The sequence below is a fragment of the Epinephelus fuscoguttatus genome, linkage group LG3, assembly GCF_011397635.1.
Source record: "Epinephelus fuscoguttatus linkage group LG3, E.fuscoguttatus.final_Chr_v1".
Lineage (NCBI taxonomy): Eukaryota > Metazoa > Chordata > Actinopteri > Perciformes > Serranidae > Epinephelus > Epinephelus fuscoguttatus.
This window is the reverse complement of record NC_064754.1, coordinates 29,240,835-29,252,883: the sequence shown is the minus strand read 5'-3', so window position 1 is coordinate 29,252,883 and position 12,049 is coordinate 29,240,835. Positions and strand designations below refer to the sequence as shown.

The window sequence follows — 12,049 nt, the reverse complement described above, 5'->3', positions numbered from 1 at the left end:
TTTGAGTCCCCGTCCGGACCAAATATAGAGCGTGGACTGGTGGCTGGAGAGGTGCCAGCTCACCTCCTGGGCACTGCCGAGGTTCCCTTGAGCAATGTAGGTAGGTACTTTATTAATCCCAAAGGAAATTGCAAGGCACCAAACCCCCCCAACCGCTCGGGGTGCCTGACCAAGGCAGCCCCTCACTCTGACATCTCTCCACTTTGTGCACGTATAGGTCCTGTTTGTGCATGTGTGTGTCTTTCAGACCTGTGTGTTAATGACAACGGAGTGAAAAAATTGAATTTCCCCTCAGGGGGATTAATAAAGTATATAAAAAAAATAATCGTGTAAGCAAGTTTTAACTTCCAAAAATGATTCCTCCTTTTCCTCATTTTCATCTAGCTGCTCACTTGTCGAAATACAACACTCAAGTACCCCACCTGGATGTGTGTCCCCGTTCACATAATCAGATATGCACCTTATGCCTCTACATATGTGTCTTACCTGTGGTATGGCTCTCTTCTGTATTTTTTCATCGTCACGCCGTCCATGTTGGCAGGCAAGTCTGCATAGTTCTGCAGTCTGTCACTCCATGAAGTGGTCATCTTTAAAACCGTTCAGTGTCTGGGGAGAGGGAAAGCAACACATTAAAAACACAGTCAAATTTTTTAAATGGTGTGATCTCATTCAAGTCACTCTTAATTACAACTGTGCCAGTTTAAGCTGGTGGAACAAGACTAACTGGACGACAATCCCAGTTACAACCAGTATAAACTTTGAATGTTTAATAACTTTGAAGAAGTTACACCTATTATGTCTACATGTGTGTGCTGTGCTCAACACTGACAGTGAGGAGATATTAACTGTTAAGTAACCAGTTTATTCATCATCATTTAATTAGGTTGTGCCCTCAAACTGCAAATAAAGGTCACGTTGGGGGAGCAGAGGAAGGGTTAAATAGTACGTACAGTACATACGAGGTCAGACCAGTGAGGTCACTGGGTTCATTTTTCATTGACTGCTCAGTTGTACGCCTATTAGGTATACCTTACTATAAACTGTGTGCTGATATATTCTGTTATATATTTTACTGTACAGTATTAATAGTGTGTTATATTTGGTACTCTGTTCAATTCCATCTTCTTTCTCATCTGATTTTTGCATCATATTCTATGTTATATTTATACTAAATATCTATATTAATACAGACAAGCACTAGGCGCCACAGTTTTAATTAATCATATCATCAGTCTGGTGTACACTGTGAACATGGATTTGCTGACCCTGCTGCTACTGTAACATAAACTGTCATTTTACACTGCATTTTTTGTCTCCAGATGTTTTTTGTTAATGTGTTTTTTAATAGTTTTTCTGTTTTACATTTAATTCTATTTTTGTTCTAGTTATACCTCATATGATTTATTCTTTCACTTTCTCACTATGTCTGTGCTGCCTTTGCTCTGGAAGATCACTACAGGTGTATATTATCTTCTCTTCATTAGGAGACGGAACAAATTATTGAGATCCAGCATATCCTGCCTAATGTACCATGTTACAGTAGTACAGCCGAGCACAAAAACATCTTGTCTCACTCACAAGGTGGAGTCAAATAATAAAGCCATAATAAGCAAGACCCAAATAAAATGATGATGTCTGTTTGGTTAATGCACCAGATGACACACAAATAGGCTTGGATCCAACCAAAGGTCAAGGAAGAGAAACACAAATCTGTGGAAAGAGTCATGAATTTCTACTTTAGTTGAATGAAAGCCTGTTCTTGTTTTTGTGGCCAGGGTTGTGAGTGTTTTTTTTTCCTCCCCATGCTGACACTCTATCACTCCCCTACTGTCAATGGAGAGGCTGGGCTGCAGGAAGGAACAGGCCGAGGTCAGCTGTCTTGCACTCGGTGCCAGCACAAATGCAAATGAGACTTGCACGTTGAGGCCGAGGCAAGTTGTCAACAAACACTGCATGAGGGTATCACAACACTGTCATCAGTGTTGACTTTGCCGCTTTACAGGAGAGCAAACAAATGCTTCATCAACATGTTGTTTGTTTGTTTTTTTACATTCTGAACTCTAATGTTGTATAGGACAAGATGAATCTTTGTTGATTCCCAGCCGGGGAATTCAATCATTGCAGTGGTACGAGGAAAGAAATAATAATAATAATAATAATAATAATAACAATAACAATAAAAACAAGAGGAGAATAGAAACTGACATGGTAAAGTGACAGCAATGTGATCAACAGCAGCAGAGTCAACATGTCTGTGTCAACAGTGTACACAACATTCACTATTTTTAAGTTACGGTGCTTACTCTTTGTCTGCATTAATATAATAGAATATAATGCGAGAGTCAGTGTAACATATTAACATAAAACAGTATAATATGGTACAATACTATAGAACGATATGGTACAATACTATAGAACAATTATTTTCATTGTCAATTAATCTGTTGATTATCTTTTTAATTAACCCTTTGAAACCTGGAGGGACATCACTTTTCTTGTGCTGCTTTCAGACGCCTTTCACAAATATTTAACCCTTTGAATCCTGAGCAAATAAGTGTGATTTCTTTCAAAAATGTGAGGAAAAAGGCAATGGGCAACATAGTAAAAAAACGTCCGACAAATTAAAAAAAAAAAAAAAAAATTAAAAAAATGGAAAAAAGCTAGGGAAAACTACATTTATAGTAATTATTATTGTTATTATATTTTAAAATTATGCTACAGAATTATTTTAATTTGTAAACACTCTTTTCAGATAGTTCTTTGTTTTAACTAAATTTCTTGTTTTTAATTTTCTCTTTTTAATAATTTCTTTCCAGTTTTTTTGAGGTCATTCCTTCTTTCATTCACTCATTGACTTTTTCCCCATGTTTTCAAAAGAAATCAAGGCCAATTTGCTCAGGTTGCAAAGGCTAAACTGATAAGTTTGGTCTAAAAATGGTGAAAAATGTTGATCAGTGTTTCCCAAAGCCCAGGGTGATATCCTAAAATGTCTTGTGTTGCCCTCAACCCAAAGTTAATCATTTTTTGTCATAGAGGTGTAAGGCAACCTGAAAATATTCACATTTAAGAAGCTGGATTATCAATTAGTTAGCAATTAATCTAATAATCGACAATTTATCGATTAATCGTTGCAGCTCTAATAACATAGCATATAGTATAATTTAGAGTAAGATATGACATCGTAGTGTAGTACAGCAATATGACTCAGAGCAGAATGCCAAATGTAGGATAAAGTATATCAGGAGCCTTTCTGTTAGACATGACATATCTTACACAGTGTTAAAACCTATTTTCAGTCTACTTAATGCATATTTATTATTCTTGATGCCTTTATGACACCTTGGCCCACAGTATGAACTGGTCCACTGGGGTCTGAAGGGAGCTCTGGCTTGGAGAGATTCACAGCCAAGCAGAGAGCAAACCTGCACGACTGCAGTACAAACAGTGAGTGGAAAAAATGCTCAACACAACTTATAACAGGCTTTGTAGCCTCGGGTCAGTCTCATGAGAGTGGGGTCGACGTTTGTCTCAGACGCACAGCATTGACTGTCACTCATTATGGGATGTCATATACCGGTACGTTTGAATAGTCTTTAGTTGTGTAAATATTCAGCTAAACAGACGATGAGAGATTAGCCTAAGCTACTGGAAAAGTATCTGCACAAGCTAACAGCAAAGGAAACCGTTGTTAACGTTCCAACCAACGTCCCGTTATCTGCTGAACTGTAAAAAGCTAAGCTAACTGTCGTCCCGCTCTTGTTTTATCTGACATTGCTGAGAAAGGACGAGCCAAAAAAGTGATACGGACACAAAGCTAACGCGTTAGCTGGCTTTGATGCAAAAAACAAAAGCCCCAAAGTGTCGGGGTAGATTTGACTGCGTTTAGCTCTGACTGTCGTTACTGTACTCACCTCTGAGTTCCTGGATAAAACAACTGCACCGTCAGTTAGTCTGAGCATGCGCCTTGAGCTGTGTGAAAGTCGGAGGAAATATTTCTCTAACGTTGTGTTTTCTTCTTGCTGTCTTCACTGTAAAGCCAGGCAGCAGATGACTTGTTCCTGCTGTGGCTGCTCTCTGCTGTCTCTCTTTCTCTCCCTGCTACCAGCTGTTGTTATGAGACGTTCAGGGGGCGGGGCTTCGCTGCTGTCAGTCAAGATGGGGCGGGACTATGTGTCGTCGTGGCAGAGACACGTGACTGCATCCGTTATCAGTTGACTAGATAAAGGTAAAGAGAGACACCTTGACTGCTTCCATTTGTCTTGTTGCAAGATTTGATTTGCTGTCAGTGGGCCTGCAGCACATCACTGACATTCATTTATTCAACTGAAACCAGTGATGGGAAAGTTACTTCTGAAATGGATTACAGATTACCCTGCCAAGATATAATAAGTGATGTAACTTTTTAATTACTTCATCAAAGTAATGTGACTAAGTTCACTTGGTTATGACTTCTGATTGCTTTTAAAACAAATGTGACTTCTTCTGACTTGAGAGAGAGTAGCTCATGTTCACAGATGGAAATAATACATTTAAATTCTTAACCTAACTCCTCTTAAGTTAAGTGAGAAGATTGAGGAAAATGTTGTCCTCGAGTGCTGTATAAAGTCTTAACAGGCACTGCACCAAAATTTTGTGACTGACTGACAGATTCTGGGACTCAAATAGGAGTTTCAGCTTTAACATTTTTTGCCATACTTTTTAACATTTTAATAGCAGCTGTTACCAAAACATAGCCCTTCCTCTGTAGAATTTTGGCGCGGTCACAAATTTTGATATTTGTGATAAGACAAACAAGTAAATATGTCTGTCTGTAGAAACACAGCAACATCTAACCCATTAATATCTGACCAACTGGCCTCTTTTAAAAGTAACTAATTGATCCTCCAATGTCACTATATCAATACTAATGATGCAATTTAATGGTTAATTGCTTTTTAATAAAGTCACAAGGGGTGTCAAACTCATTGTAGTTCAGGGGCCACATACAGTTCTTTCTTCTTTTTTTAAACTTTCTTTTTATTTTTGCAGTGTTAACACATCCTTTGTCAATGCCAATAAATGTATAGTCAGTGTGAGAAAAAAAAATTACAAATAAGTAAGTAAATAAGTAAATGAGACCAATACATAAATAAAAATAATTAAATAAAAAGACCAACACCCATGTATAAAGATGGCAGACTTGAAAAAATAATCTTGTATCTCAAATAATGCCTCTCACCCTCGTCTTCATTTCCATTGACTAATACTTTCTGTCCATTTCCAAAGCAAGGCCATAAAAAGGGGATTTAACAACTGTAGCAACTACTAACTATTTGCAACCAGAGAGGCAGAGATAAAGACTAGAGTGAAATAAAACAGAGTAAATAAAATGCTTGTTTAGCTTTACAGATTGCACATCACTGTGCAATATCTGGACAGATAAGAGAAAACAATTGAGAAAACAGTTCAGGATGTTCCTTCAAGTGATTATCTTAACAAAAACCAGGCCTTAGAGGCTGAACATATTGCACCCATTTCTCCCACTGTTGTATGAAAATGTCCATCTTCAGGTATACAGAGAAAGTAACCTTCTCCATCATGTAAATCTCCATTGTCACATCTATCCATTTATTGTAGGACCAGCGTGCAATCGTCCATTTTCTGGTCAGAGCTTTTTCCCTGCTGCCCAGCTACTATGATTTCAAGTGGGCCGCACCCTCGAAACCACTGCATAATAACCTTTAAATAACAACCCCTTCATTTTTTTTCTTTCATTCTGAAAATGTTCATCCGTCAAACAAAGAAGAAAGAAAAATGATGTGCAAATTCAACAGTATGTCTTTGTCACTTCACACATCAGGCTGTTCTTCTCAGTCATCTAGAGGGCCAGATAGGACCCTTTGGTGGGCCGGATGTAGGTTTGATACCGCCATTTTAAACAATAAAGCTGAAAAATGTCCAGAAATAGTCTATGCCAAAAGAAGGCATGCCTGCTCAGCTAAAAGATGCAAAGCAACAGAATCAGTGTTTTATTCTATGTATCAGCTTTTTACCAATATTAATATCTTTAAAAGAAACCCCTTTTGTAGTCACCAACATTTTGATTAGTAACTCTTAGTAGACCTAAATGTCCCCCAGAGAAGAACTGAAAAGTACGGTGATGCTGCATTCAGTGTCATCGGCCCTCATCTGTGGAACAGCCTTCCAGAGGACGTCAGACCCTTTGATTCAGTCCACAGCTTCAAATGAAATTTGAAATTAAAAGATTTGAAATTTATCTTTTAAGACTTGCCTATCATGTGTGACGTTATCACAAGTAGATACTGATGCAATAATGCATAAGTAGCAGACTGCTGGTGTAGCTGATCGAGATAGTAGAGATAGTTCATCAAGACCTCTCATGACACTTTCATGTTGAGCAGGTCAAAACTATGCTCTTTAATGTACAAAGATCCAACATCATCCCCATGAGCAAGCAAGGCAAGGAACACAACCCCCCTTTAATTGAAAGAAACCAGGCTCTGAGTGTACGGCCATCTGCCTCTACTGGTTGGGTTGAAAGACAGAGAGACAGAGACCAACCGAGGGGTCGGGCCGCTTCCAAAGGGTCACCAGAAATATCTGAAGGGTCGTGAGGTGATTAGTGATTAGAAAGCTCTGATGCACAAGTTTGTATTCATTTCTGAATTCTTTGCTTTTTAGTGAAATACTGTAGAGTTTACCTCACTGGACCTCAAATAAATAAATGAAACCATCTCTCTTGTGTGTGGGTCTGCAATGAAACAATGACTTTGAGGTTACAGCTGTGGCTTTCAGTTTTCATTTACAGGTTTCAGTTTTACAGTTTCCGTTAACATCTAAATTTAGCCAACAGTTTATTGCCATTGACAGGCCACATTGTACTAAAATAAAGGGAAATATGAAAGGGGCTGTGAGTCTGTATGGATCTGAACAACCTCAAACACCCCTAAAGCTAAAAGTCAGTGCACTAACCAGCACAAAGTCAAAGATGCATTTCTCCAGATAATTTGGGGAATAAATTGCGTTCTGTTGACATTGTCATTTTAACTACGTGCCTCCCCTGTCACAAGAATTTGGCTTGCAGGGTAACATTTTACTGTTTGACATATTTGAACGTTTGAATATTGCTGTAGCCCATCAGTCTGTCAGTTGATCCATCATCCTTTCAGCTAAACATGATCATCTATGACAATTTAAATCTTCATGTTTGCCTGCAGTGAACTGCAATTTGACAACAGAGGGCAGCAAAGGCCTGTCAGTGGGATGCTGTTTTTAAGGGATGCTGAGCAACACTGAATGTGCACCAAACAAAACACATAATCAAACCACTTTTATTTACTTATGAAGTGTAACTTTAAATACAGATTAAGATCTTAAACTTCTTCTTCTTGTTGAAAGAGCCACTTTAAGGCCAACACTAGGACTTACTGTAAGAATCCTCATTTACTCTGTTGATACCGGTCAGCAGGTGCACAAATCTGAAAGTTTCAAGTGAAACCCATGCCATTTTAAGCCTCTCCTCATTCATGTATCCTCATTCTAACATTAGATGTTTGACATGAAGAGGTAAAAAGACAGATATTCCTGCATGATCACATTGTTTCAAACCTGTAAAATCTAGTGACCTGTGCAACAGAATTAGAGTGCATTGTTATATATTATTATAGAATATTATTAATTATAGACTATTTTTTAAATAGAAACATAAGTTAAATGTTTATATTTCATCAGAATAAACTGTAGATGTAGAGGAGATTTTGTGGAAAAGAAAGTTTGAAGTAAAGTGCACCGTCATCATTATGCATTGAATTACCGCTGTGCACTGGTAGTCGTGGTGTGCATTTGGATTTAGTGTGGAAATCTCTGAGAAATCTTAGAGGTATTTAAAAAACCACAGCTACGGAAACACTATAGGCTCGAGATTGCCTTATTAATAACAAATAATATTTTAATTTTATTCTGTATTCCAAGTATAAATGTGCAACAAGCGATCAAACACTGACGCACCACTGCGCCAAAAAGGACAGTTCCATCTGCTCCACACAAAGAGCAGTGCCAACATGCGCACATCTGGACCAATGTCAGGATTATTGCAGACTAATTATAGTTACACCAATAAGTAAAATTCACCTTTAGCACAATAATCAGCAATGTTTCGTATATTTACTACAACCTGACGCATGTGAAAGAACTGAGTCTGGATGTTACCCTCGGGCATTAATGAGTGATTGGGCTGGTCCCCCTATAAAAAGGAGGCGCGCCCACTGCACTGCTCTGTCTCCATACACGCCACGATGAGCTACGGATCTGAAGTCTTTTCCTCCTCCTCCTACCGAAAGATTTTCGGGGATTCTCCCCGTTATTCGTCCTCTCCATCCCGGTCAGGGATAAATGTATCCTCCTCACGGGCAGGGTACCGGTCCTCCTCTGTATCCCGGAGCAACGTCTCATCCCTGGGCGCGTACAACAGAAAGTCCGGCCGCTCCTATTCATCCATGCCACTGGAAACCTTCGACCTGACACAGAGCAGTGTCCTCAACAATGAGTTCAAAATCATCCGCACCAATGAGAAGGAGCAAATGCAGGGTCTTAATGACCGCTTTGCAATGTTCATCGATAAAGTGCGCAACTTGGAGCAGCATAACAAAGTGCTGGAAACGGAGTTGACTGCCCTGCGCCAGCGGCAGACCGAGCCGTCCCGCCTGGCCGATCTTTACCAACAAGAGATCCGTGAGCTGCGCTCCCAGCTGGAGGAGCTGAACGGGGAGAAGTCCCAGCTCATCATCGAGAGGGATTGTATCGAAGATGACCTGCAGAAGCTCAGGGGGAAATACGAAGAGGAGTACCGTGCCCGGGAGGACGCGGAGGCCACCCTCAAGGCTTTCAAGAAAGATGTGGATGATGCCACCATGGTGCGCCTGGACCTGGAGAAGAAGGTGGAATCTCTGCTGGATGAGATCAACTTCCTCAGGAAGGTGCACGAAGAGGAGGTGGCCGAGCTGACGGACATGATCCAAGCTGCCCAGGTGTCCGTGGAGATGGAGGTGTCCAAGCCGGACCTCACCTCTGCCCTCAAAGAGATCCGAGGCCAGTACGAGTCCATGGCATCCAAGAACCTGCAGTCCGCCGAGGAATGGTACAAGACCAAGTTCGCCGACCTGTCCGAACAGGCCACCCGGAGTAACGACGCCATCCGCGCCAGCAGGGAGGAAGCCAACGAGTTCAGGAGGCAGCTGCAGTCCAAGACCATCGAGATAGAGAGTCTGAAGGGAACCAACGAGTCTCTGGAAAAGCAGCTCCGGGAGATGGAGGAGAGGCACAGTGTGGAGATCGGAAACTACCAGGTAATCACCTTTTCAATGACTTGTTAACCGTCTGTCTAAGGTGTAATAGCCGAATAGGAAGCCAGCCATTTATTTTTAACCTTGTAAAACTTTGTTTACATCGACATGAATGCTGCTTAGTGTTTTTTTTTATTGAGCAATATGAGTATGAGGAGCAGCTGAGCTCTGTCCGTGGTGCTGAAACTCATTCCCCTGGGACAGCGCGCTCAGCAGCTGCATCTGACAACGCCCACTGACTGGGTATATGCTCTAAATGGATTCATCACTCCCAGCTGAGAGTGTGTTTTTTAGGACAAACATTTCAACCCATATTGCTCATAAACGACAGGAATCCCCAGCTACACACTGTAGGGTAACAATAGGACTGACAGAGGTCTTTGTCTGGGCACTGAGAATAATCCTCCAGGAAAAATAAGGTCAGAGATTATGATGTCTGAGTAACTTTTTTTTTAATCTTGAGTCATGGCCTAATTCTCCTGCATTGTTTGACTGTCCTTTTGTAGGACAACATGGTAGAGCTGGAGAATGACCTGAGGGCCACTAAGAGTGAGATGGCTCGTCACCTGAGGGAGTACCAGGATCTGCTGAATGTCAAGATGGCACTGGATATTGAAATTGCAGCCTACAGGTAGGCTCAAACACAACTCGCATGGGATTTAAAACCACAAAGATTGAGACATTAAGTGCTTATCTATCCTTTCTAACCCTGCCTTCCATTCTCCATTATGCAGGAAACTACTTGAGGGAGAGGAAACCCGCATCGGGACAGGGATCACCTACCCTGGCTCCGTGAGCGCAAGTGTTGGGCAAGGCTACAACTACCAGGCCCGTATTTACACCAGCTCTGGCAAGGGCTCCAAGAGCAAGGATGAGGAGCAGCAGCAGCAGGGCAAGTCTGGAGGCAAGGTGTCCCAGCATGAGGTTTATGAGGAGACAGTGATCACCACCAAGAAGATGGAGAAGCCGCAAGACCCCAGCGACATTCCCACCAATCAGAAAAACTAAGAGTCTGCTGTAAGCTTGTTTTTGACCCCTGAAGCTTCCCTCTACCTTTGCAAACCTATACCTCTCCTCATTTCCCATGCTAAAACAAACCCTGAGCTTTTGCACTTAAGCACTTGTGGGGATCTAAGATGATAGTTTGCCTCTTCACTATAAGCACAGTAAGATCATGGTCTCTGTCTGCACTGTTGTGCATTGGATGTCCACAAGTGCGTAGAGTGCAGGTGTTTGTTTTACCTGGGTTTATCCTTCCCTTTCCCATTTCTCCCCCCACATGTGTTCCCCAAAGGAAATCCATTATAACTCTACTGTAACCATCACTCTTTACAAACCACTCTACATCTGTGCTCTCTCTGTCTCCCTCACACACTCAACATCAAACAATAACAAGCACTTAAGTAGCATCTCTTATAGAACTATGGTCTTTCGAGATAAAATACTCAACCGGTCTTAAACACTTTGGTCTGATGTTACATCGATATGTGATACTGAAACACGGTAGATAATATCTCCGGTCATTCACTACTACCACAAGCTGTGAGATACTCTCAACACATTCCAATGGAAGCATGTGTGTGTGCGTCCACTTATTCAATACATAAAGATATTACTATGGCAGTTTAGTGAGGAAGCACACAGTCTACAGTCAAAGGAAACCAGCCAAAATCGACCATAATAAATGATAGTGTCTTGCTGAGCCATTAGTTCGAGTTCCTAAAAATGGAGTCCATGAGCAAAATGTCTCCCTGCACAATGCCTCAGTGGTTTGACTGTGGTGCAGTCAGGTCTGCATGACAACAGTATGAAAGAGTCGTTCTCTTTCAGCTCCCTTTTAAACTTTCCCGCTGAAGTTCCGCTCTCAAAAGTGGATTCCCGTTGCTTTTTAAATGAGATTCGAAGCAAACAAGAAAACAAACGTATTATGGAAGCAAAATTTGCATGGTGTATGTAGATGTCATGCTTGCATGGAATCCATCGGCCTGTTGCTCATCCATTGTTCAGAGTCAAAAGGCCTGCTCATGCCCTCCATCTACCATGCCGAGCATCATCGTGCACAACACTCATAACTGTAATAGACAAGTGCTTGTTAGCCTGTAGGCTAGATTTGAGACTATTACTGTAGGATGTGACTTAAGTAGATGTTGACGCTCTGAAGATAAGAAGTACAAAAACCTCTTTAAGGCACTTATATAGGAATGTCAAAACTACCAAACGTGGTAAACAGTTTGCACAACGTGCTATGAAGGATACAGGGAAAAGTACAATAAAGCAAAAATGCTGTAAAGGAGAAGAAATACAGATAAAATGATAAGAAAGAGGAAGTGATTTTTCCTCCTGAAACAGTCTGAATTGTAAATTATGCTTTAGCACAATTTCTCCATGATCCATCTGGGTGTGATGAGTTGTTTGCATATTCAACACCATTTCCCATGTGCCATCGCTGACGCTTGAAGCACATTCAAGCCCCAGAATCCATACCGTATCACTCAGCCAGAAAGAAAACCATGCCGTCAACGCTCACAATATGTCACAAAATTCAGCCAGAAGCCGCCAAGTGTGTTTGAAACAACTTGACCTCTCTCCCTGTATAACTGTGGCCATGACTGGATAAAATGTCTGTTGTAGTACGACCTCACCACTAGAAATCCCTCAGTACGAGAGACTTGTAGCTTGTTTTTTCTGCTTTGTGCACTGCCAATGTT

At 41.0% G+C, this 12,049-nt stretch overlaps 2 protein-coding genes across 3 annotated transcripts in view; one reads left to right on the top strand and one right to left on the bottom strand.

Annotated features, from left to right (window-relative positions):
* The window catches only part of nt5c2b (5'-nucleotidase, cytosolic IIb), a 28,001-nt gene extending 23,892 nt beyond the window's left edge, over positions 1–4,109 (bottom strand). For both annotated transcript variants that reach the window (XR_007448899.1, XM_049570917.1), the window contains exons 1-2: positions 3,912–4,109; positions 487–606 (exon numbers count right to left, since the gene is read on the bottom strand). Coding sequence is in view for 1 of the 2 variants with exons in the window: in XM_049570917.1 (XP_049426874.1) it covers positions 487–587 (101 nt within the window). In the remaining variant the exon portion in view is untranslated. The remainder of the gene's footprint in view (positions 1–486; positions 607–3,911) is intronic.
* Positions 4,110–8,081: 3,972 nt separating this feature from the next.
* On the top strand, positions 8,082–11,067 carry inab (internexin neuronal intermediate filament protein, alpha b). Its single transcript, XM_049570920.1, has 3 exons — positions 8,082–9,344; positions 9,848–9,972; positions 10,076–11,067. Exons 1-3 carry the CDS (start codon positions 8,295–8,297, stop codon positions 10,347–10,349), a joined length of 1,449 nt encoding a protein of 482 aa, XP_049426877.1. The 5' UTR covers positions 8,082–8,294; the 3' UTR covers positions 10,350–11,067.
* Positions 11,068–12,049: the final 982 nt, after the last annotated feature.

Excerpts from the sequence above, each read along its gene's own strand:
- inab (XM_049570920.1), top strand. The coding sequence starts at position 8,295 with ATGAGCTACGGATCTGAAGTCTTTTCCTCCTCCTCCTACCGAAAGATT. Across the intron at positions 9,345-9,847 it reads TGGAGATCGGAAACTACCAG|GACAACATGGTAGAGCTGGA; the intron begins GTAATCACCTTT and ends GTCCTTTTGTAG. Across the intron at positions 9,973-10,075 it reads ATTGAAATTGCAGCCTACAG|GAAACTACTTGAGGGAGAGG; the intron begins GTAGGCTCAAAC and ends TCCATTATGCAG.